At 41.3% G+C, this 27,167-nt stretch overlaps 1 protein-coding gene across 4 annotated transcripts in view; it reads right to left on the bottom strand.

Moving 5' to 3' along the window:
- The window catches only part of UBE3D (ubiquitin protein ligase E3D), a 317,055-nt gene that overhangs the window by 161,269 nt on the left and 128,619 nt on the right, over positions 1 to 27,167 (bottom strand). The window contains exon 10 of one of the 4 annotated variants that reach the window (XM_033428546.2): positions 4,531 to 5,675. The exons of 2 other annotated variants lie outside the window; for them this stretch is intronic. In XM_033428546.2, coding sequence (XP_033284437.1) covers positions 5,619 to 5,675 — 57 coding nt within the window. In that variant the 3' untranslated portion in view covers positions 4,531 to 5,618. Of the gene's footprint in view, positions 1 to 4,530; positions 5,676 to 27,167 lie in introns of those variants that run through there. One more of the 4 variants, XM_033428548.2, reaches the window with a different exon arrangement.

Raw genomic sequence — 27,167 nt, 5'->3', positions numbered from 1 at the left:
GTTATATGCTAAGAACAAAAACAAATGTTACAGGGTCAACAACTAGGCTGGCTTTTTCTATGCAAAACCATTTAACCTTGTCAGCACTTTTTACTGCACGGGCTACTGATGGGTTTAATTACCAAAGTGGTTACGACAAAGCCAATTACATCTGAGATCTAGTCAGCTTTTCTGTAATCACTGAAATCAAACAACCTTTGCTAACACTGGTGTATCTTGTTTAGTCAAGGTACTTTCGGCAAAATGATGTAAGTTTGTGGTTTCTACTCAATCTGTTGGCATTTAATAATGTGTCTCCACAGTCACTTTTCATGGAGTTGAAATATTTTGTACACTTTAGGCTCAAGTTGGACTTCCCTTCACTCTCCCTTTACCCAGTTTTTTCTTATTGTATTTATTATTTTTAGAAATTATACTATTGTATAACATAGCATTTTACAATAACATATAGTACTTTTTTGGTCAGCTCCCCCATGAAAATGTAAGCTCTGTGAGGGTAGGGACTTTGTTTTATTGATTCTATCTGTTGTACCCATAACTGTGTCTGGCACGTAGAAGGCATTCGATAAATACATGTTAAATGAAGAAACCTCAGAGATTGGTTTGCCGGAATGGGTGGCCGGTAGAAATGTTCGACAGGATCTATGTACTGTAATTACACTAGGTGATAATACGTTCACAAAACCACTTATTTAAGCGATATGTGATTTAAGAGATAATCACTTTGTCAACTTAAAGAAAAAGCACACAACATAAAGGTTGTGAGTTTAAGTTTTACTCAGGGTCTTATTGAGGACTATAGCCCAGGAGACAGCCAATCAATTAGCTCTGAGAAAACTGCTCCAAGGAAGTAGGGGAGTGGCCCATTTATATATGACTTTTGGTGAGGTCATACATGCAGTCTAGCACACACCTTGGTAAAAGATTACTGCTAATCGCAAAGAATAGATATCTCAAGTTCATGATTTTAGTGCCTTCCTATGTATGGAAAGATGCAACACTCTGGGTTCATAACATTCTTCCTGAGATATGCATCTAACTATCTAAGGAGGCTGCTTGTTTAAGCAGAGTGCCTCCTCTGGTTTTCCATCCCAAATTCCTCTCAGGGTGCACTGCTGGTCAGTCACTGCAGTGTGTTACCACGTAACCCTAGTAGGATGAGGGGTGAGCAATGCTCGTTGATCTTATTTGTTCACAACTTAAGTGATTTAAGTTTTTAGATGTAAAAAAATGGACTGGAAATTGATATTTTACTGTGCTTCTGGCCCTTGGTAACCTCTTACTGTTCAAAATTCTCAGTACCATTATCTAGGAATGCTATGGAATAGATTCTGGAATTGTATTCACAAGACACAGGAGGCTAGCGTGGAATGATTTTCAAGGGACAACATTAAGGTTGTACAGCCTGTTTCAATTCTCTCTAGCCCTCCTAACGTGGTTTACTAAATTCACACACACACACACACACACACACACACACACACACACACACAGAAGCAATTTTCTCTGTACAAAGAGGAAGTCAGATAGAAAACCTCCCATTTCCCTTCTTTTCCCACCCGCTGTGGTCCCAAAGAAATAAACTCTCCCAGGTTTAGACATGTTATTCTCAGACCTACCCAGTGACTTGATGTTTACATTCAGCTCCCTCTGGGCACTAGCTGACCTGTGCTGGCCTTCCCCTCCTAGCCCTGGGAGAACCAATGGAGACCGACTGAGCCTGAGAACTTCACCATGACAAGATTTCAGGTGGCACGACAGATGCAGCTTCACCCATGGTAACTAAAGTGTGTGGACAGAAATCTGCCGTGCGTGTGTGTGTGTGTGTGTGTGTGTGTGTGTGTGTGTCCCCTCCTTTGGTTCCCACCCCTCCTTCAGAGTCCCTCACAGCCACTCCACCTTGCGTTGCCCGCCTCTGCCAACAGAAAGGAGGGGGGTGGGCTTAGCTCTCATTGGCTTGGTTCCCATTCAGACCCCAGACAGAGGTGAAGGAGTGTCACTATATTTGACTTAACCTGATTTTACTTAGACAAGATTAGTAAATCAGAATACTTTTCTAGTTGGGTTTTGGTGAGTGGTAGAGTTATCTTTTGAATCACGAGCACCTTTACCATCTAAACTAAACAAACATTAGTATGGTATGGGTTTCTTTTCCAGAGGGAGAAAAACTATCTCAGAAGGAAATTCTATTTTAGGCACAGGTTGAACTCTGCTTCATCTAATTTATTCCAACCTCCAACAATTAGATCAAAACAAACTGACCTCTTAAGAAATAGTCACACAATGGTATTCATCAGCAGTGTCCATTTGCGAAAACAAGATTATACTAAAGCCAGGCCACGTGCCAGAAAAAGACTCAGATTTTGTGAATGACTGTGTCATTGGCGATACGCCGCTACAGGCAACCACCACATGTTGTTCTCAGGACACATCCTCAATAGCAGTGGTTCTCAACTGGGGTCCGTTTCAGCCACCGGGGCAATGTCTGCAGACATTTTTGGTTGTCACAACTGGAGGAGGGAGCAACTGGCATCTGGTGGATAGAGGCCAGGGATGCTGCTAAACATTGTCCAACGTACTGATGGGTACCAGAATATGTCACCCCAAAATACGCCACTCTGGTATAAGGATTATTTTGAGCTAAAGACAACTGAGAATGAGCAGAGGCAAGAAAAGCTTTTTAACCTCCCCTTAACTGCCTAAAAATGAAGTCTAAATTTCTCCATTTGTAAAGGAAATTTACATTTATAAAGGAAATTCCCATTTATAAAGATGTCTCTGTATCAGGAAAACATCTACACCTGGAGACAACTCTTATAATCGGAGAAACTATTACCAACAAAACAAGACAACCCTTATTTACCACGTATTTCCTCCCCTCACCTTCCTAGAACTTGCCTCCCCCTGCCCAGAAGCCGCAAACTCCCTTTTCTTTGTTTATTCTAAGATGGTAGATAAATTTCGATCATCTGGCCACTTCCTAAAGTCTCATGTCTTTGTGAAACTTCTGTGCAGATGTATGTAATTAGGCTGGTTTTATTTTTCTGTCGTTAATCTGTCTTTTGTCAGCTTGATGTGCAAGCCCCAGCCACTGAACCTAGGAGGGTTTAGGAAGAAAGGTTTTTCCTCCCCACAGCACAGGACAGTCTCCAAAACAAAGCCTTCTGGGGCCCCAAATGTAAATAGTGCCGAGGTTGAAAACCCTGCTCTGTACTGACAGACAGAAATCAAAAGCACCAAAAGTCAGCAAGGTGTTTGGGAGTTCAGTAGCTTCAGTGATGTCAAACCACCTCTCCCTTATGGCTGTGAGTCTTGGACGTCATACTCAGAACTTTAACGTTTCAAACTGCGCTTAATAAAATGACCCTGCAGGATCAGCCGGAGGGGTTTTCTTCCTATGTCCGTTCACCAGCCACAGAATTAGGAATATTATACCACTGCTCTGCTGGTAGGACCTGTGTTTTGGTTAAAACTACACGGAAGAAGAAATCATGAAAGGTTCACTAAATCACAACGCCAGTGACCCCTATGTTGAGGGTGTTAGGAAATCAGGGGACAGATTTACTCTTTATGAGTAAAGAGGCATTAGGTGGTCTGTAGGGTAGGATTAATGCCAATACAAAACAAAGGAGGACCCTCCTGGGTACAACTCCTTTCCATGTCCCCGATTTCTTGTTTGTAGGAAATAGGCTTCATTCGGCCTCCTAGACCTTCCCTGAGTTCCAAAGGGCAGATTCAAACAGTTGCTAATCCGAGAAGGGAAGGAATGCAGAAACTAAGGATGAGTCAAGAAACAATAGTGCAGTGATTACATCAGGGTCCTGGTTCCTCCTCAAGGGATACACATAACAATATCTTCTGCAGGAACTAAGACCCCCCCATCCAAGTGGAGGATGGTAACTTCAGGTTGAGCGCAAGATTCTTGGAGCACCGCCCTGTTACCTCACCAACAGCCAATCGGAAGAAAGTCTGCACACTCTAGAAGAAAATGAAGACTCAGACCCCCTCCCCAAATGATTCTCCCTTTAAAAACTTCCGTGGTTGAGCAGAATCTTTGGAGTTCGTTTTTGACCACAAGTCCGCCATCTCCCCAGGTTGCTGGCCTCCTGAATAAAGCAGCTTTTCTCTTCCAACCAACACTCGTCTCTGGAGTATTGGCTTTCAAGCGGCGAGCAGCTGAACCTGAGTTTGGTAACAAACAGGCTTGATGAGAAGCAGATATAGCTGCAAATCCAGAGACTGTCCTCCCTTGAGGAGTGGGCAGGGAGGATCTGCTTGGCTCCAGTCCCAGAGTTGCTCCTACTGTATGATTACCAACAAGTCTGAAACCTTCTCTGTAAAATGAGGGGCGAGGCCTATGCCCTGAAGGACCCCCTCCAGCTCTGTCATTCTCATTCAGTGGTTTCCTCACCACCTGCTCTGGCACACAAGGGCTCAGACAACTCTGTAACAGGATGTCAGTGAGGTATATGTATTGATCTGAAGCAGTATTTAGTAAAGGAAATAAAGAACAAAAGGAACACATACAGGTTTGCATAAACGGGAAACCCTTTAATTTGATAATCATGCATTCAACAAACATTTATTTACTGAGCATCTCCTCTGAATAAGGTATACAAAATTCCATATTTTCTTTTAAAACAATGTTTTTATACGAGCCTGCGAAGTTCTCTGCAAGTGTATGTCCTAAGATTTGCAGCAGCTAGCATTCAATTCTACCAGTGAAGCCCCTTGCCGCATTCCGCACAGGACAGATGGGTCTCCACCAGCTCTCTCTCTCCAGGTGGTGCTGACACAGCACATATCTGAATACTCCTCTCGGTGGGAAATAGAGACGTAAATTCTATACTTATCTCTCAACCTGCTACTATGACTTTCTTCACAGCCTTGGTTTTTCAAAGGTTTTAAGTTAACTCTTCTCTTAGAGAATATATGCAGGCAGGTAAACTCAAAACTGTGATGCCCTGTTCTCATTCTGTAGCTGGGTTCTTGTCTCTGTAATTGTTGCCCACTGGGCCGACGGCTGGCTGCCGGTGCGCCCCGTGCTGTGGAGAGGAATGTGTCAGCTCCCGCAGTTACATCTTCAAAAAGGCCACCTGGAAAAGGAAGAAAAACCCACAGTGCTTTCCTTATAGAATGTGATGAAATGGCTGAGTACACATCAAACCTGAATCAGGTAAGTCTGCTCGGTAAGGATGCTCACAGGTCTACAAAGAAAAACGACTCTTAGTCGGGCCAGACGTTGCCATTTCACAGCAGGAGCAGATTTAGTCCTTTTTAAATGAACCATACAGTAGTTAAAATAATTCACATGCATTTTAAAGGAAAAAAAGGAGTTTAAATTGACACTCAAGTTGTATTGCCGTGAAGTAACCCAGTTCTCTTTCCCATTGGTTCAAACGGCTGCTTTGGGTCTTCCATGAGCATTATTCCAAATCCCGAAGACTCCTGGGCAATTCCAGTTTCTCATTACGATCGGTAATTATACCAGTCTCTCTTCGGGTCATGCCAATGCTTTTAATTGCATCATATTTATTGGGCCTGCCAGCAGCGATTTATCTTAAAACTCGGTTGTTTTAAAACATTTTAATTCACACAGGCTTAGGTACAAAATATTTTCAGACTATATTTAATAAGGTCCAGATCAAATGCATCGAATTTCTCAAGAGTTTTAGCTAAAGGAGAAACAAACATAATAAAGTCAATCATAAACACTTAGAAAATTCTAGCTCAGGGTTCAGGGGTGATAATAAATTGGGAAGTTGCCAGCACCAGGAAGAGAGTGGAATGTAGGTTAGAGATAAAGATGGAGAAACACGGGGCAGTTAGAAAGCTCGTCCCAGGCCTTTTTTGGGGGGAAAGAGTGAGCAGCAGAAGCAAAACATTCTACTCTTGGACATTTGGTACTTAAGTCCCCAAACGCAGTTGAAGGAGGTATGTATTTAATGATCCCTGTTAAGGGGATAGGAAAAGTGAAGAGTCGTGCAGGGCAAAAGCCATCTGCTTTATGTTGAGTAATTCAGAAGGATGTTACTCTTCATACAGTGCTGGTGAGAAAGGCCCCTGCTGAGTTTCCATATCAACTTCCCGCTGAGTTTTTACATCAAGTTCTGCAATGAGAACAAAGTTGAAGGAGCAGGCACAGAAGAGAGGTTAAGATTCCTAAACAAAATATAAACATGGAATGCGGAGGGGACAAGATAGGAGAGTAGAAGGATGTGAGCTCACCCCTTCTTATGGAAAACGGATGCAAACCTCAAGGGCTTATTGTGAAGAGTAAATGAGAGAATGCTTATGAAAATACTTGTGTTTCCCTCCCTGGCCTCTCAGATGACAGACATTAGGAGCCCATGAATATTCTGATGAGAAGGGGCTGTTGAAGACAGACCAGCTGGGTCCTTTAGGGAATGATCACAGAATCCCAGGGAAGGGGACTTCGGGGGTCACTGAGTCTGACTTCTCGCTCACGGTGGTTAGCATCCCCGTGGGGACATTCTGCTTCTTCAAGAACAGTTTACAGGGAGATTCCCAAGATGCCAATACCACTGCTGATACTCAGAGACACAAAGACGATGAATAAAACCCAGTTATCTCTTTTTGAATTCTGAAAACTGCTGTGTCATGGAGTATTCCAACCAGGAACTACTTAGAATAACTGATGATGATAAATGTCATCATAAAAATGGTTAAGAACTTTGGCTCTGGAACCATACAGACCGGTGGTTCTCTCCTTGGGACAATTTCGCCCACCAGGGGTCATTTGGTAGTGTCTGGAGATTTTTTTTGTATGTGTCACAGCATGTGGGATCTTAGTTCCCAGACCAGGGATCAAACCCAAGCCCCCTGAAGTGGAAGCCCGGAGTCCCAACCACTGGACCGCCAGGGGAGTCCCTGGAGATATTTTTGGTTGGCACAACTTGGGGGATGCTAATGGCATCTAGTGGGTAGAGAGGTAGGGATGCTGCTAAACGTCCAGTTATGTGCAGGACAGCTCCCCATAAGAAAGAACTATCAGTCTCAAAACATCAACACTGCCAGTGCTTGAAAATGCTGAAATTTAGAATTAGATCTCTCTGTGACCTTCGACAAGCTTGTTAACCTCTCTCAGCCTTTCCTTGTCTGCAAAATGGGAATTATAACAGGACCTACCTGAAACCTGTAAAACACTTTCCTATTTTAACTCTTTTCATCCTCAGCACAGTCTGGTGATTTAGGTAATGCAGGCATTCGAAACTTTGTTTTACAAATGAAGAAACAGAAGCTCAGAAAAACTAAGTGGCTCGCTCAGGATGCAAAGCTAGTAAGTGGCAATGGTGGTTTTAGGAAGAAATTTTGATTTCTAATCCATGCCTTTTCCCCTGGTAAGTTTACAGATAGATGATCAAGATAAAACTGCACAGGTTGGGGGACTTCTAATCCTCATTATTGTCTCAAGTATGAAAGATTTATTTTCTTTGGCATGCCTGTGAATATGGACACAGGATGGAGAAAACTACATGAGGCTGAGCTCATTAAAACAAATAATGCAAAATGGAGTCCCCAGCAAAAAAGAAAAGAAATTTAAGTTGACCTAATACGTCTTTTCTTTTTTCCATCGTTCTTTTTTATAGTGCCGCCTGCCAAGGACACTATGTGTTTTGCAGGACTTAATAACAAGAAACTGCAATCATCCTTGGGAACAGGTATTGTACGATGCATTTTAGCTTCTTTTTATTTAAAACACTGTGAGTTAACATATTTCAGATGTTGATTTTGTGTTCCCTAGCTTTTGTCCATGACAGGAAAAATTGTTTTCCCTAACTGCCATTTATTTTAAGACAGGATAATTTTATTTTGTTCTACTACACTGAGAAGAATCTCTGTATTTCATCTTTTCAGTTTTATTCCCCAAAGTAAGAAGTTTTAAAGCTTTGCAGAGTCTATGAATACAGCTACAGCTTCAGGCTCCGTTGTTACATTCCTGGAATATATAGTTACAGAAGTATAAATAATTATTAGAAACCAGGGAAGACAGGACTCTGGAGTTGGCTGTAACATTTGACTCTCCCTGTTCTCTCCTCCTGGATTTGGACACTTGGGAAAGGAAAAGGGGAGAGAGAATGAAAATGTCTAAAAATAATGCCTCTGCTTTGAGTCACCATCTAAAAACAATCTTCTTAAACTACCATAAACAGGGCCAGGCTGCTGTAACGGCTGACCAAATGTTCAGTTTATAATGCTTCTGTACAATTGCGCAAATATGTTAAACACTTTTGAATGTTCTCGTTATCTTAGTTAACAAAATTATACTATGAAATTCTATTTCTCAACATAGAGCTGGAATTTCAATCAATAAAAAGACATGCTGTCAAGGCAGACTGCACAAGATAAAATTAATATTAAAAAAAAAATCCTACATAAATGCTTTGAGGTGCACTAAACAAGACAGATAAAACTGTACAATACTGGAAACTGTGAGTTTCATAATAATTGTGAGCTTTAGAAAAGTCTCTTTAGAATAAGTAGCATAGCCATACACAAATGTTCCTTTTAAAGGGTACTGTAGACTTAAAAAAATAAATATTTAAAACTATTCCTTAAATATATATTTTTGTCTAGGTACGGCTCCTGTTCAAAGTTATGTCTGGAATAAATGTTATGGCATGGAAAAAAAGTTTATACTTTATATTACAAAATCCAGTTTCTAGGCTCAAACTTCATTTACAAAATAAAATATACAATGTAAATATAAAAATAATAAAAGAAAATGACCTTTTCAAGCATATTATTTGTTTCGAGTCTTAAATCACAATGGGGTACAAACCATTTACTAACTCACTAATGCAGCATCAATCAGGCCTGTGCTGATGACACCTGGACTCCACTCTGTGTGCTGAATAAATAGTATAAGATTGTCCTCTCTCTGGGCTGGCAGGCTGTCTTCATTCACTCGATTCATTCGATGATTAAGTACCATCTATGTGCCTGTGACTGTCCAGTCACAGACCACAGTGAGAAGGCATTCCCTCGTGGCACTAACATGCGAGTGGGGGAGAGTCAAGTCATGAGATGATTCTAATAGGTTGGAATAAGTCTAAGACGGACGCCTAATGCCTGCTGGCAGAAAAAGGATCATTCTTGGGTTATGAAAGGAAGTGCGATTTCTGAAGCAGTAGCCCGAACAAGGCAGTTATTACTCTAATTATGAATAGTGTGTTGGCAAGGAGAGACAATAAAACCTGGCATGGCACTGAGTGGGGTATACTTTGTTCCCACTAAAAGATGCTGGCTTTGCTAAAGGAACTACTAGCAAACAGGAAGGATGGAACAAAGGACCAAAGATGTGAGAAGCAATACAATGAGGAAGAAGATCTTATCCCACTAAAATGACAACGCCTGTGTGGACACTGTCCACACACTTATATGCGGACAGAAATACTAGACCAAGGAAACACCAGCGCGGCCTTCCAACTCAAATTCTGTAAAAGCCTTTAGAAAGTGGGAAAAAAGCAAATAGGATCAGTGTCTTTAAAGGGATTTAAACCCTTACCTTGTATTTTATTTAGGCCATGGACGCATAGGATGATTTACAGGTCCATCAAAAGCTTGTGATTTTCATCTAGCGGGAACCAGTGAAGCAAAGCACAGCTATGCTTTCTAGCGGAGGGCAGCGTGTGAAGTACCAGAAGACATAGATGTGAGTGGGGTAAAGACGACCGATGCCTCTTCCTCTCCAGATGGGGCTGGACACATGGACAAAAGCAGCGATTCCTGGGTCCTGAGCCTATTCTTCAACAAAGCAAGAAAGTTCTGGATGTAAGCTTCTCAGCACCTCTTTCAGAGTAATGGGGTTGTGGAAGCATTGCTGGTGTTGGATGGTGCTAATACAACAGCACTGTGGTGAACAAGCCCTTCTGATGCAGTTGCCAAAGCTCCTGGTTATATAAGGCAAACCCACCAACCTCGCTAATGATAGTAAGCCCATGGGGCAAACATTATATGGCAACAGTCTTTAGGTGTTACATAAAAATATATTTTCTCAAGCACAAAACATATTTGTTAAAGGAAATTCTATGATGCCAATATGGGTGGGTGTTAAAATGTATAACGTTAAACAGTACCACCACAATAAATACACTGTCACTCATAAATCAGAAAGTCCTTTTAGTTTCTCATTCCTATGGGAACGTACACGAGGGAACGTGGCAGAAAGGCAGTGGTACCACTGCAGCTCTGGACAGGAGTGGTGGTATGAAAATCACCACTGCACTGCCCTACCGGCAACATGCCTCTGATCAAACAAGTTTATTCAGAAACGGCGTCACCAGAGTCCAGAAATGGAGTGTTCTCCTACAGTATCAATTCATTGACATTTTTAGTAGCAAAACCATTTCAACAAATAATATTTCAAGGAAGTCATGCTCATGCTGATCTATCATAATGTTGAGAAGCATGGGTGTTGAAGAAGACAATGTACTTGGGACAGCGTACAGTTAGAAATTCCAGGAGGGGACACGAACCCACGTGGGGGGACAAAAGAGCTTTCCATAGCAGACAGCTGGTTTCTGGCATCTAAATAGGTTTATCTCAGTGATATTTTAAAATTCCTATTTTAGCTGTATATATTAATTTTTCTAACAGAGACGCAACCAAAGGAGAGACTAGCCTCATCCGTGTAAAACACTTTCTAACCCGCTGTCAAGGAGGGAGGAGGGACTAGCTTGGGAGGCTGTGGCTGTGGATCCCACTGCTGAACAGTGGAAAAGCTCTGTGGAAACATCACGCAGGCAGTGATGAGATGCTGTAACGAGTGCTCCTGGGGCCGGGACTACTCAGGCGCATAAGTGCAGAATTCTGTCAAGTAAGGAGAACGGCACAAAGTGAGCTCCCACACTTTTTCGGGAAAGGGCTAAGGAAGGTCGTAGCTGCCTCTGTAAACCCTCCTGGACAATTTTCTCTCATACCTGAAGAGCCTTATTTGTGTTGGTTGGTATTCAACAAGTTCTTAACTGTAATGATTAAAACTTAGAGAAATCAAGACTTGTATTGCTCATTGTAATTTTTCGTTTTCATAACTGATCTATAAGTATATTAGGTACAGACAAAATGAGAAACGCACAGAAAGAGGAAAATAAAATTTTTGCAACTTCATTATTCAGAGTAACTACTATCAAGCGTTTTGGATGTATCTTTTTAGATTTACTTTCTATGTATAACTGGACATTTCTGCATATGCTGTTTTGTAATATGTAGCTTCTTTTTAACTTAATGATATATTGTGGTAATCTTCCCATGACAGTGAATATTCTTCTATGACATTTTTAATGACTGTATTATATTCTGCTATATATCTGGGTCACTTAAAAAAAATAAAAAAGGATAAATGCATAACTTATTCCACCAGAAAGCAAACTTGAGGGGTTTTTGGGGGGCGTTGAGGGGGCGTGTGGATAAGTGAGGGGATGTTACTAACTGTTGGGCCCAGAGGACTTTGGCATAATCTGGCCTGGGTCCTCAAGGTGTCATCTCTGGACCAGACTTTTTTTTTTTTTTTAAATACAGGCAAATCTAACATTTATTTTAGTCAATTCAGGCAGTCAGTAATATGTATTCAACAGTCCTTAATACTAGGAATTCTGAGAAACTATAAAAAGCAATACATTTAACCAAATAACCAGAGTCATTTGTTTCTTTCAAGAAACTTAAATTTTTAACCTAATATTGAAGATATTATAGAGACAACCAGGTACACATGCAAACAATGGAACTATTACCCAGTGTTTACTAATAATACTGTCCCTGAGGTCTTTGTCAAAGGCTGTTAAGAATGAAGATTCGCTCTTTTTTCACTTCCATTCATTCATTTAAACAGCATTTATTATTACCTGACATAAATTGTCTTGTAAATGGGCAAATATGCCATGCATTATAATTCCTTTGTTCGTTCAAACATATGTTGAGACCCAGACACTAGGGCAAATACAAAATAAAGTAAGCTCTATTCCATTGGAGGAGACTTAATGGCATCCCCTGGGAACTCAAATCCTCAGGCTACATTCTAGACCTGCTCAACCAGAAACTCCAGGGGCGGGGCCCAGCAACTGGTCTCCTGTAGGTCCTCCAGGTGATTCTGATAAGTGCTAGAGTTGGAGAGCATTTTACCCAGCTGAGCGAACTTAGAGAAGGTAACTGATGTATTTACAGTGGCACAGCTAATTAGAGGAACGACTCAAACACAGTTCTTCTAACTCCTAATCCAGTGCCTTCATTTCTGGCCACTGCAAAATGAAGACGCTGGTCTAGGGTATCCAAGAGTCCTTTAAAAAAAAACATTTTTTTTTCTAGAAGACAACAAGATTGTCAAAACAAGGGAGAAAGAAACAAATTACGTCTAGAACAGTATCTTGATATTGATATAGATCGGGCCCAACATCTACAAAAGGAGGACTGAGTCCTTTTTGTTAGCTATCTAGAGACTGAAGGGGCCAAATTTCTCAAACTGACCCACTGTGTAAAGCTAGTCTAGTGAGAGTTGAGAGAATGGTGGTTTTTTTTGGGGGGGGTGGGGTGAGAGGGAAGAGCTTCTGATATGCCCTGATATAGTTTTCTTTTCTAAATCTACTTAACATGGGCATGTTTAGCAAACTTATTTGGTTCAGGTAAAGAAAACTGTCACAAATTTGACTTCAGAATAAGCTGGTAAAGAAGAAATCTCCCATACATTGCTTGGAGTATGCCTATAAAACAGGATAGACATTCTAGAAAACAGTTTGGCAGTCTTTAAAAACTAAACATGTACATAATTACTGTATGACCCAGCAACTGCAGTCTTGGACCTTTATCCCAGAGAAATGAAAACTTTATGTTCACACAAACAGCTGTACATGAATGTTCATGGCAGCATCATTTTAAGAGCCAAAACCTGGAATCAGCCCAGATGAATGCTTAAGGGTGGTACATCCACACCGTGGATACCTACTCCACACTAACAAGCAGCGAATTGTTGATACATGCAACAACTTGGAAGATTCACCAGGGAGTTACGCTAGGCTCAAAAGGTTATGTACTGTAAAGTTCCATTTATACAACATTTTTGAAATGACAAAATTTCACAAACAGAGGACAAGGTAGTGGTTACCAGGGGTTGGGGATGGTGAGAGGAGGGAGGGTGTGATTATAAAAGGACAACAGGAGGGATCCTGGTGCCAACGGAACTGTTCAGTGTCTTGACTGTGGTGGATGCACAAACAGACCCAGGTATACAATTACACAGAACGTCATACCCTTGCACACACATACGCAAAGGAGTACACATACAACCAGGGAAATCTGAGTAAGATGGGAGGACTGCACCATGTCAATACCCCAGTACCATAGTTCTGTAAAATGTTACCACTGGGGGAAACTGGGCAACGTGTGCAAGTGATCTTTCAAACTCTTTCTTACAGCTACGAGTGACTCTATCATTCTTTCACTAAAAATTTCGACTAAAATAATGCCACAATACTTTGCAAATGACCTTGTGTAGCTTACTCCAATCCAGTTACCTAGAGTGTCGCTCTGAGATGCGTTATTCAAAGTCTTGTTCACACTGATGTTATGGCTAATATATCACTGTGATCCCATTTTCCTCAGTGGAATGACCTGAGTAAGCTGGTAAGTTAATTTTGGAATGAGTCCCGAAGCAGACGGCTACAGTGAGACACAACACCGTTATATTTAACACGGGTTGGGCTGACAGTCTGGCATAAAATGCTTAGGTTACACATAACAGCACCTGAAATCTTAGCTTGTATATGAAGTACTTATTCTAAATAGTCCACTAAGCACAATTTTTTGTTTTTTTTATTGCCCTGGAGTAAATAACGAGAAAAAATTCTGGCATTTTTAAAACCCAGAATTGCTATAACAAATTTCCCAGACACATAAGAGGCACTGGACAAATATTTTTTTCAGACTGAATACATTAGATTATAACTCTAATTTTAATCTTAAAATTAACAGTATCTTACAAAAGATTTGGAGAAAGAGGAAAACAGAGAGCGTCTGTTTGTTTCTTGTAATTTGGCTAACTGTGAATTCACGTCCTTTTTTTTAACCTACCAACAGAGACTTAATTTTTTTAATAGTTTGTATAAGCCCTTTAGTAAATGTTAATATGTTTTTTACGCAGTGAAGAAATTAAGTGCATTATTTTTTTCCTGTTTCCCCAAAGACTCTAATATTATTACTATGTGGGTCTATTTCCATATGGTTTTAAGATGCATTTTTCTCATATTGATTATCACATGTGCATATTTTTTATATCATAATAAACATTTTTAGGTGCTGCTCAGTAAGTCTTTATTCTTATTTTAATAGCTGCAAAACAGTCCATCATAACAATCTATTACAAATTTAAGTTGTTCCCAGGTTTGTTAATATCAAAAGTAATAATGGGGCTTCCCTGGTGGCGCAGTGGTTGGGAGTCCGCCTGCCAATGAGGGGGACACGGGTTCGTGCCCCGGTCTGGGAAGATCCCACATGCCGCGGAGCGGCTGGGCCCGTGAGCCATGGCCGCTGAGCCTGCGCGTCCGGAGCCTGTGCTCCGCAACGGGAGAGGCCACAACACTGAGAGGCCCACGTACCGCAAAAAAAAAAAAAAAAAAAAAAAGTAATAATGAAGTAGTTACTATCGTGTTTATAATTTTTTTCAATTTTTAGAATATTCCCTTAGGATAGAGTCCCAGAAATGGGATTATTAGATTGAAATGTATGAGTATTAATCTAATTTGATACATATTTTTTCCAATGAGCTGTACCAACTGGTAATGCCACCAGCATCCTATCTTTTTTTAAAAAAATTAGTACTAATTTAATAAAAGGAAATGACATCTCATGCTCTTTGAATTTATTTAATTGCTATGAGTTTAAACATTCTCCCAAACGTTTGTTTAATAACATTCTCCCAAACGTTTGTTTAATAAACATTCTCCCAAACGTTTGTTTCTTGTAATTTGGTTAATCGTGAATTCACATCCTTTTTTTTAACCTACCAACAGGGGGCTTAATGTTTTTAATAGTTTGTATAAGCCCTTTAGTAAATGTTAATATGTTTTCTATGCAGTGAAGAAATTAAGTGCCAGGCAGCATCCCATTAAATCTTTATAAAATCCACTTGAATTAAATATCTAATTTAATTGTCTCTGGATTATAAATGAGGAACTGAGGTTCAGAGAAGCTGAGTAACTTCTGCTCACTGCTATAAGCTAGTAACAAGGCTGGGTGTACAATCGGGTCTTTGTTTCTGAGCCTAGTATTCATTCCATCATCAAAGCTCCCTTCCATCTAATTATGGTGAGAGATAATTGCAAGTAACTTTAGTTGAAGAAAAAATCTATTATATTCCAATTTTAAAACAGATTTAGTAGCAGTTGAAATGATGCAGTCGCTCTTATTTGTTAAGCAGAAAGCAGATTACTTCTTTACGGTTAGATGTAAGGAGGAGAAAGAAAAAGAGAGAAGAGCAAATTCAAGCCCTTCCTGTAAAGAGAAAATAATTCCTTGATTCGAAGAGAAAGCTTCCGGCAAGTGAGGAGAGCCTGCAGGATAAATGAGAAACCAGCCTGAAACCTCAGAAAGGAATTTTTGTCTGTAAGTTTAGCAAGCAGGATAAGTTACATTGGCATAGTTTAGTCAGTTCAGTAGAAAAGATTATGACTTGGAATAATCAAACAACAGTTAAGGCCTAGTGAGAAATGGATCACATTGGAACCAGATGCTTATTTTCTTTAGCCACTTACTCCTTAGACATTACTTTGAAAATATAATATTAAAGATACATGAATCTTTAAAAAGGAAAGCATGCTAATATATCCATTTTTAAATAAATACCATTTATTTCTTAAGCCTGTTATTTGGAGTTGCTGGAAATAGGGCTCATAAAACTGTAATTTATTTATTTTAAAGGAGGAGCATGAGGATGTCATAACTACAAAATGAAACAATAGTAAATGTGTGCGGAAGGGAGCACAATGAAGAGGATAATGCTTTGTGATTTTTTTTTTTTTTGCTTGGAAAGTAAAGAGGGGCTCTTGTATATAGAACTGTTGGTGGAGCGTCTCCAAGTTAAGAACAACTCAGTGTATGGGAACAGAAAAGGGCACATACTCATCAAGGGCTGCCAGGGTTCAAAGTGGTAAGTTTTACACCTGCCATTCTAAGCTCCACGAGAAGCCAGAGGAAATCAGGTAGACACGAGGAGAGTGCAGACTGGTGAAGTCTAACTGATGTGGAAAGCTGGTGACAGAGTACATGAAGCTGAGAAGTAAAGACAGATTGGTGTGAGAAGGTGGTACTCTGTACAGAGAGCAAAGATTCAGACCAAGGGAAAGATGAGACTGAATCCCTTCCCTGACTCCTCCAAGCTGAGAGCCTCCTTTCCCTCCAGTTCTGCCCACCGGTGGCCGTGGGGACTAGTGACAAAGGACATCAATGGCCTGGCAGGCCCTGGAATGGACAAGACCCTCAAAAACTGAAAGAGATGATTATTATTATTATAACTAGATGTTAATGTTTTATGTATTTTAAATATTGCTACAGATGCTGTTCATGAATAAATTCTTCTCTGCTGTTCATGAATAAATTCATGCTTCTTTAATTATTTTTAAAGGAAGAAGCACAATTGGCTGATTGTGTACAAAAAACCTCCAAGGCTTACATAAGGCTTTCTCTCGCTTATACTATCCTATGACAATAGTATCTACCAGGGACAGGGACTGACATTGCACACATTATGTCTGAAGAAAAAAACTGCAAACCTATAATGTCTGCACACAGAAGAATGTAGATGGCTTAGTGTAAAATATCACCAGCTACTAGAAAAATAACTCTGAGCCCAGAGGCCACTGACAGGATTGTGTAGAGAGGGTGTGTGTAACGGAAAGCACTCCAAGTGGTTCAAACCAGCACATCCTTGGTTAGAGATATAATTCATTCCATGGAAATTCAGTTCTGAACCCAGGATTATTGACTAAGCCATGGGTGTTTAATACATGAAACTATCTGGCTGAATTTACCAATAATTAGGCTTCTCCCCAATATATCCAACTTATAACATTATAACGAAGAGTCTGACTGATTATTCATCGAGGCACTCTGTAAAGCAGCGGGAGTGAATGGATGGACCTAAACACGACTTATAACCACTCATCATTAGTGTATTACAACGTGGACTGGACTTTTCTGGCTTCTGGGGCATTGAATACTTGGAGATGACGAATGCTCAACTATATTTTGTTGGGAAATACCAGTAACCTTTAAAATCAGCTAATTGCCTTCAAATGCTGGCCTTCAGAGTTCACCATGAGTTCACCATGCCAGCTTTCCACAGAAATGCACGTTCTATGAGATGGCATCACAGATTGACTGAAGAACTTGCATACTTCAGCATACTTCAATCAAGTAACAGCTGGCACAATTTATAGCTGAAAGAGGCTTCCTGGCTTTAGGAGAAAGACTGTATGTCATTTCCAGAGGCAACACAGTCAGGTTACCCAACCTCCGTGCCTGAGTTTCTTCATCTGTAAGACGGGGCTTCTCTCTTCTTCTGGTGGGTCAAGGATGGTAGGAGATACTGTGATGTCTGTGACTGGCCCCAAGGAGGTCCTCTCCTCCCCACACGGATGATGAGGAAAGCTCATTCAGCCAAAAGCCTCCCTCCCCCTGCCTAAATGGGGTCTGAACATCATGACTCACTGAGCTGCAAAATGAACATCAAATATCTACGGGTCTTTTACGACAAAGTGCGAAATAATTTTTTCAGGATTAGAGAGGTTCTGAGATGAGACCCAGAAACAATTTTGATCTGAGGAGAGGAAGGACTGGGAAGCCATGAGAAAATAATGTCCTACATTCTGATGGGAAGTGGAGAAAATTCTGAAACTCATATATTGTTTCAGGTGTCTTTAACTCACCTAAATTGCTAAAAGGTGGTGAGCATAACCAAGTATTCCACAGAGTCTGCTGTGTTCTCAGAACTATTCCATTTGGTATTTTTAAAGACAAGACCTATAAACACTTAAAAAAGGTTCTCTATTTTCTACTGGTTTAGGGGTAAAAAAATTTTCTTTGAAAAGAAAAAATGTATTTTTTAAAATTCCCCTGAATTTTCTTTGAGGTCATCTTTCTAAAGTATGAGAAATGAATGGAAAAGGAGAGTGGGCCCAGTTGGGGGTCCCTCAGTAAGGGTTTGGGGACAACCAAGACCCCACATGAGATAAGCGTGCACGATCTCCTTTTCTCGAGAACCCTTGGTTCATAACATTAGTATGAAGCAAATGTGGAGAGAAAAATGTTGGGGACTGGTTACATCAGCGAGTTACTATCTTTCATTTTGACAAACTTATGAACAAACCCATCAAGACAGGGCACCTCTTTGTAATGTACAAAAAATACTGAATCACTATGTTGTACGCCTGAAACTAATATAATATTGTAAGTCAATTTTACTTCAATTAATAAAAAAAGACAGGGCTCTTCACTCAAGTCCCACCACCCCCAGCAGTCACCTCTCCCTGTTCAAACTTCTGCCGGTTAATCCACGACACCAACAATCTGCAGGGCACTTGGCTGTTTTTTGTTTGTTTTTAACTTATAAAAGGTTTCAAATATTAACATATTCTCTAGTCAACAGAATAGTATAATAAAATCACAAATATTACCCAGAAACAATAATTACCAACTCATGGCCATTTTGTTTCATCCAAAGCCCTGCCACAGAACTCTTTTGAAGCAAATCCCAGACCTATTATTTTGTATATAATTCAGTGTGTGTCTCTGAAAGAGAAGGACTGGGATAAAAATAAAACCACAATGCCATGACCACATCTAAAACATTAATAATAATTCCTTAACATAATCAAATATCCATTCAGTGATCAAGTTTCCCCAACTAGCTCATAAAATTTTTGAACAGCTGGTGTTTGTTCAAATCAGAATCGAAACATGTCTAAGTAGTGTTACAATGGATTCATACGTCTTTTAAGTTTCTTTTAAATCATGAGTTCCTCTTCTCTTTTTTCTCCCTTTGATTTTTATGTTTTGAAGAAATCAGATCTTCTGTCTGCCGGGTTTTCCATAGACTGGAATGTGGTGAGTGTTTTTTGTTTGTGTTTTTAGTGTCACTATAAACTCATGGATTTAAAATACATCTGATACGCTTTAATCTACTACAGTCTTTATTTGTATTAATGCTCACATCATACCATCTTTGTCAGCGAGAATCTCTTCAACTCAGAGCCTAAGTCCTGAGGACATGATCTTAGTAGTTTATATTGGTTTTTTGTTTGTTGGTTGGGTTGGTTGGTTGGTTTGCTTTCTGGTAGGATGGGACTCAGACTCATCTCATCTCAGACATGGAATCAGCCATTCTCCGGAGAAGCCTAGGTCCTTCAGTGAGGAATGGTATTTGGAGATAAGAACTTGAGCGCCTTACTGCTTCGAAAAGTTCCTTGGACATGTTACCTCATGTGTACGCATATACACCCGCTACCCACCTCTGGGGGCCACCATGTTCCCTTTTCAAAGTGCACTCAGACCCTATTCAGAAACCAGGTCCTCAACTACTCAGAGATGAACCTTTTTGTCTGGTTACCTAAGGAGGACAGGTTAGAAAAATACCACCTTAGCAACAGAGAGAGAAACTGAAACCAAAGAAAGATCATGAGTCCCTTCCTTTTCCACTGGAACTGAAAGGAAATAGTTAAGTTCTGTTATCAGAACTTAGATGGAAAAAGGAATCTTTCTAGATAGAGAACTTAATTTTTTTTTTTTAACTAGGTAAAGACCTTCTTGTATGAGTAAAAGAAAAATGCTTCCAGAAAAAGGCTGATCAAGGAGGTCCCTTGGGCATGGAATGATAAAGGTGACTCACTGCCTTGCATGGACAGGTCCCTGCTGTTAATTTGTTTGTCAAAGCTGTGGAAGAATGGGGGGGGGGGGACGGTCACTCCGTGGAGTCTGAGCACTGGAAGTCCGTCCCAAAGACAATAAAAGTCGTTTTGTAAACTTATCTGGCTAATTAGGAAGAGTATTTCTGCCCTCACTAAAGGAAAATACCCTATAACCCTCACAGTATGTCTGGAACAGAGAAAAAAAAAGAAAAAATGGAAGGGCACGCGTCACAGTAATTTTGATAATTTAGAGCAAACTTATTCAGATGGCAAAATGTTTCCCAGCCCCTCAGCAGCAGGAGCAGGTTCCCGTAAAACCTGAACCTATTATCGGCAGTGGGGTCTGGGGGGAGTGTAATGGGGACTCCTCCAAATCAACCATAAAAAGTCTTACAACAGACACTTCACAAAAGAATGTAAATGACCAAAAAGCACCAGGGAGATGCAAATAAAAATCATAATGAGATGCCCACCAGAATAGCTAAAATACAAACCACTGGCAGCACCAAATGATGACGCTGTTGATGATGATACGGAACAACGGCAATGCTCGTACGCAGTTGCTGGGAGTGTAAAATGGCATAACCACTTTGCAGAAGCGTCTGGCGGTTTCTTAAAAGTTAAACGCACGTGTACCCTACAACCCGGCAATTCCACTCCTAGATATCTACTGAGAGAAATGAAAACATGTCCACAAAGAGCCTTTATCAGACTGTTCACAGCAACCTTATCAAAATAGCCCTCAATCAGAAACAGCCCAGGTATCCATCCAGAGCAGAATGTATTAACAAATTGTGGTTTTTTCATACAATGGACCACTATTGTGCAATAAAAAGAAGAGTGAGCCACGGATAAATGCAATAATGTGGATAAACTGCAAACACGTCATGTTAAGTAAAAGAGACTAGACCAAGAAAAAGAGTATACACTATACGATTTAATTTATACAAAGTCCAAATATAGGCAAAATGAATCTATGATGATAGAAATGAGAGACACTGGTTTCGGGGGAGGGAGGATTAATAAAAAGGCCTGAAGGGAAATTTCTGGAGGAATGGATATGATCTGTATCTTCTTTCTGGATGGTAGTTACATGGGTGTATGTACAGCAGTGGTTCTCAACCACGGGTGGTTCTGCTACCCAGGGGACATGTGGCAATGCCTGGAGACACTTTTGACTGTCACCCCCCAGGAGGGGATGCTACTGGCATTTAGTGACTAGAGGCCACGGATTAACAGACAGCTCCCTACAAGAAAGAATTATCTATTCCAAAATATCAACGGTGCCAAGGCAGAGAAACCTAGTGTATATACAGTGGTCAAAACTCATCCAACTGAACAACTAAAATCTCAACATCCTATTGAATGTTAATTATTACCAAAAGAAAGAAAGAAAAAAGAGCTCAATAACCTCTCTCCTCACCCCAAAATATAGGTGAAGGATGAGACTGGGGGAAAAAAAATTTCACATTTCAATTCTGTGAGTTCAACTGCTCAAAAAACACATTTCAATATCGAAATCATGCTCAGTTAATGTTGATTGAAATTTTAAAATCTTGGGCAAACTTCCAGTTCCGCATGTAAGGAGCTTGGAAGTTGCCATTCCAGCCTAACAAGTAAAAAGCTGAACAGACTGAAAAATCAACAGCTCTTGGATCCGTAAGGGAGAGGAGGACACAGGGCAAACCGAGACTGGAGAGACAGGACAAGGCGGGGATGCAAGGCTTACTGGAGGAGAGGTTTACTAGAGGGAGTCACAGCCAAGGTAGGAAACCTCGGCTGTAATTGACAAACCGCTGGAGGCTCAGTGTGCCCCGGTCTGAGAGTGAAAAACTGCAAGGGGATCCAGTCGTGATGGGTCCCAGCGTTGTGTGAGATTTACCTCCAGAGGCTCGACCCAGGTTCTCACAGTAAATATGGGAGAAGAATCCCCTTGAGCTTCCAGAGAGGGGAGGGGAAAAGGAACCATTTTGAAATATGCCAGAGTCCTCCGCTCTTAACAAGGTTTGCCCTCGGGGGGCGGGTGAGGGGGGGACAACTAGTTAACCAGAATCTGACCTGCTGGGCGTTATTAGAGCCTAACTGACCTGGGGAAAGGGAAATGACCAACTCCAGCCCAATCTGGCCGTCCCGTACCACCGAAGGGGGGAGAAAAAAAATTAAAACTTGATATAAAAACGTCCAAAAAAATTACACCGGGGGGAAGATGGACGGAGTATGGGCAGTCCTCTCCACAACTCTCCCTTCAAACACACCCTTCCTATCTCCCCTCTCCCACTGGTAAAACTCACACCCGTGGGCTACTCCACTTAAAACTTCCTGAAGGAATTACATTTGGGCCTCAGGGAAATGTTGATACGGTTGTGCACAGACAGCCCTGGGTGATAAAAACAGTGGAGGGCAGGGAGCCCGCCTGGCCCTTCAGCCTCAGCATCTAATCACCCAACCCAGATTCCACGCTCTTCCCGCCCGTGGTTCTGAGCTCACGAACGTCACGGGACGGGACGCAGCCGCAGGGCGAGCCAGGCGTGGAGCTGGGTGAGGGCTTCCCGCCATCGCACAGGTCACCGTAACAAGCTGCCAGCTGATTTCCACGGTTCTCCCTGAATCTCAGGAGATTTCTGGTACAAAGTAAAAAGTTGTGCTTAAGTGGAAAAAGAAATGGATCCGGAAACGCTATGCCGTAAACTAGTTTATGGTACGGGTGCTGTTACGTCTGATGTTTGTAGAAAACAAGTAGCTCATGACTCAGGTTACTAAAGTTGAATTTCAAAAACATTTTTTCCCTCGGGGGGAGTCTGAACTGTATACAATTAGCCTTCGTGCCAGTGAGTTTCATTCCCTACTGCTTACAGTAGCACCCAGAATACATTTTACACTGAAGTCTGGAGGCAGCCCTAAGCCAATCAAGAGACAGATTACTCAGAAATGCCTCTGGTGGAGATGCTGCAGAGCTCCTTCAACATTCTGGCCTTCTCCCAGACCAAGAACTTTTCCCTCAAGTTTGAATTAACTGACTTTTAACACAAGCATGCACGTCTACTTCCCTTCCCTTTATGCAGGAGGAAGTAGCTGCTTTCTGGCCGGGCGAACGAGAACTCCCAAGTTGGAAAAACCGCCCTCAAAGACTCTATCCCTCGCTCACTCTCAGAAGCCTGAAGTTCTGTGCTTGTCTCTAACCTTCGCGTTGATTCTCCAGGAGGCGAGCTCTCTGAGCAATGAAGCCCATTAGCTAAATTCTTTTGGAAACCTGACAACCTCACACTGAGCCCTGGTTCCTGTGGGCACATCTGCTGCCCAGCAGGGGAGTGAAATTGGATGTGTTTTAGACGCACATCTAAAGAGAGTTTTAGACGTGGTAGGTGGTGGACAAGAAAGGCACCTTTACACTTTGGCCACCATCTCTGACATATTCACATACTCCAGCTTTACCATCATCCATTCAATACTTGAACTGCTGATTCCAGGGAGCTACTCCGTAGGGTGGGATTCACAAAAGAGACAAAGCCCCAGTGATTTTTAATTCCCAAACCTTGCATGCAACACAGCTCCATGGAATGTTCAACAGCCCTTGCCCATGCACAGGGACACTGGGGGGGGGGGGGAGGGAGACGGGGGAGGACCACATGCCTCTTCTTGCTGACACTTGGTGTTCGTTTTCCCAGTAAAAACCATTTTTATCCACCCACCCTCCACCCCATAAAAGGCAAACCTGCAATGTGGGATGGTAATGTCTTATCTAAATTTCTGTCTATCCCTCCATGGGGTCTTGCACGCAGGAGGCTTTCAATAAATATTTGTTGGCTGAAATGAATAAATGATGGAATTAATGAGTTATGTAACTAGATTCCAGGCTAAGTTCTTTTCTATGGAGGTGTCAAAAAAAAAAATGTTTAATAGGATGGAGCTAAAAACAGAGTGGGAATTTTGATATTTTCAACTCTAACACTTCCATGCTACTGGGCAAAGCCTCACCCTGGCCGAAATGGGACTTGGCTTAGAAAACATTGCTTACAGCTTTGCCCAGCACTGCTTCACAGCCTCAAGGTTGAGACCGAGGGGCAGAGACCCTCACTGCCCTTCCCAGCTCTGTGAAGAGGTAACTCTCAGAAGGTAGGGGCCTGGGGATTCCGTGGTGATTTTGCTTCCTACAAAAGTTGCTTGTTGGGGTAACGTAAGAATCCAAGAATTAGAATGGGGTGATAACCATTTTCATGATGAAAACACAAACTTAAAGACAACCTCAATCATCAAGTGATTTAAAATGTAGAAACTTAGTCGGGTGGTGACATTGACAAGGTGAAAGTGTTCCAAGTGTGATTCTGAACACTGAGGCACAGTCTGGGTCTTAACAATGACCATGAGGCCCTACTGTATAGCACAGGGAACCCGTCTCCATACTCTGTAATGACCTATATGGGAAAAGAATCTAAAACAGAGTGGATATATGTATATGTATAACTGATTCACTTTGCTGTACAGAAGAAACTAATACAACATTGTAAATCCACTCTACTCCAATAAAATTAAGACAAACAAACAAAAAACAATGATCGTGGCTCACCAAGCTTACATGGGTTTGCTTTCCATGCACATTTTGTGTCATCCTCGTCTAACTCGAAAGATCTAATCCCACAAGATCACCTCTAATTAGTGATGATGCACTCTTAGAAGACAAATATAGACACCAGAGGGGATGCATCAGCGGTCTTAAAATAATTAATGCTTATCCTCACAAGGCCACCTACACCAAGGCACTTGGGAACAGTTCACCATAGCCATGTCATAGAAGGATGGCAAGATCATTTTTCTTACCTGCAGAAGTAGGTCACAGCAAGAGCCTTTGGCAAAGGAACCCGAGTGGACACTGAATGGGTTTTGTGACACAATCTTTTCATTTTTCATCTCAATGCAAGACTTAATCGTTGGTTCACTGTACTCGCTAATCATCTCCCTCCATGGTAACAGGACCAGAACGAGGCTTGGAAGTGCAGTATTTGGGGACACAGCGAAAAGCCCCATTACCAGAATACTGCTGCTACATTGAATAACCAGAGCTCAAGCATTTCAGGCAGCCACTGGGTTTTGTTGTTTTATTTCCAGTGATATGAAAATAAAACCGATCATCATAAACCAGCACACCCATCCGGAGTCTGAGCTAGGCAGTCCAGAAGCACTGAGGCTAACGGTTACAGCATTTCACACAGAAACCTTTTCAACTCCGCATACAGCCCCCATGTGGGACATTTTATTTCTTTTGAGACTTCTATTTAAACTCAACCATTCAGACTTTCCAAAAACAACGTGAGTTATGTGCATTTCACTAGTGCTACTGCCTTCTGAATAATGAATGCCTTTCTCAGTGAGGATGAAGGAGGTAGAGAAAAGAGGTAGACAGTAGCAAGAAGGGGAACCATGACATTCGCAAGTACTGTGTGATCTCAGGAAACCTCATCAGAGGGGCTGAAACGCACCTCATCTAAAGCTTTGTCCTGCCATCCCTCAGAAAGGCTCAACCTGCTTCCTGTACCAGCAGCTTCTCCCTGGCTAATGCTGTGTCTCCTGACCATCAGGCACGTGTGTTTGGACTAACTGACGGTGGACTTTCTTCCTGGGGCACGGACAAACTGTCTCTAGGACACCAGGCTTCTCTGCTAACTCTGTGGTCTTATCAACCTACCTTTTTTCTTTTTTTTTTTTAATTGAAGTATAGATGATGTACAATATTATGAAAGTTGCAGGTGTACAATATACTGACTCACAATTTTTAAAGGCTATATCCCATTTATAGTTATTATAAAATATTGGCTATATTCCCTGTGTTGTAAATATATCCGTGTAGCTTATTTTATACAGAATAGTTTGTACCTGTTAATCCCCTCCCCCTATATCACCCCTCCCCCCACTGGTAACCACTAGTTTGTTCTCTGTATCTGTGAGTCTGCCTCGTTTTTGTTATATTCACCATGTTGTTGTATTTTTACCTGTCTTTAAAGGGATGTGCTCTGAAGTTCTGGTAAGGGCTAGAACCCATTCTCTGGCTCCAATTCAGAGTTACTCATTTCGTACAGTCCTTCCTCCCCGCCCCCCCAAAATGCACTAAAAAGCTTTCCTCTGTCCTTTTTCTCCCCCTTACTTTCTTCTTGCTCAGAGCAATCCTATTTCATTTTTCACAGAATATGATTTTCTGTGTTCGCTTTATCATTTTTACCCCCTCAGTGTCATTAATGACCTTCGCGCTATTAATAACCTTCAGTTATTCTATGGTTTTTCCTTCCACCTTCATCCTTATTTTGCCCCCATTTCAGAGCTGAAGGACAACTGTACAATGAGTAAATTTTAAAGTTGTGTCACGGTTCCCCTAGGGACAGTCTCCTTCCTTGCGCTATTAAGTTGGAAAATGGCTTTTTAGAAAAAAATCAAGGTTTTTGTCACAGAGCAGGTGCAATCATTACAATGTGAAATTAGTCCTTTTTCCAGTGAAAGTGGTGCAATACTTTACTTGTAACTGCACAAAGGGATTTAGGAAATGGAATATAAAAAAAAAACCTATCAAGAGCTTTAGAGGGTTATGTGCAAAGTTATATGATATTTTGTTCATGCAATATAGACAATAAAGCCATGCCGCTGTGGAATGCCAAAGTTTTGCTTTCTGGATTCACCAATGCGAAATCAGTTCATTTAAACTTTGGAGAATGACCTGCTTTTCATTCATGCACACATCCATGTCGTCTCTGTTCCCCATGTTCACTGGGCTCCTCCAATGTGCCAGGCAGGGTGATGAATTTTAAAAAAGCAAAAGAACAAAAAGAAATCTTTTTTATCCTGAAAAGCATGTCGACGGTTATCCCCTATTCTAGGCAAGCCGCTCACTTCAAAAATTATCTCATAAATTGTATGTACTTGCAGAAAATGAGGCGGCACGGTAATAATAAACCTGCCTGCAGGCAGATTCACTGAGGCAGATGTGGTTTTACAGCACTCTGTAAAACCCATGACTGTTTCACTAGTTAATAACTGGCAGCCCAGTGGGCTTGGACCACAGTGGGAGAAAGGCAACCAGGCCTTGCTCTGTGGTTTGCTGCTTGTCTGGCTTTGACTTAGCCTCTCTGAGCCTCAGTTTCCTCCTGTGAAAAACAGGACCAGCTGCACCAGTTTCCAAAGAGTGGTTCTTAGGATTGACTGAGATAAAATCCACAAGGCTTCTATTACTGTGCCTGTCGCAAAGTCGATGCTCCACACATTACAGTTTTAGCA

Source organism: Orcinus orca, chromosome 12 (assembly GCF_937001465.1).
Source record: "Orcinus orca chromosome 12, mOrcOrc1.1, whole genome shotgun sequence".
Classification (NCBI taxonomy): Eukaryota; Metazoa; Chordata; class Mammalia; order Artiodactyla; family Delphinidae; genus Orcinus; species Orcinus orca.
Note: the sequence above shows the minus strand (reverse complement) of the source record. Positions and strands in the feature narration are given on the sequence as shown.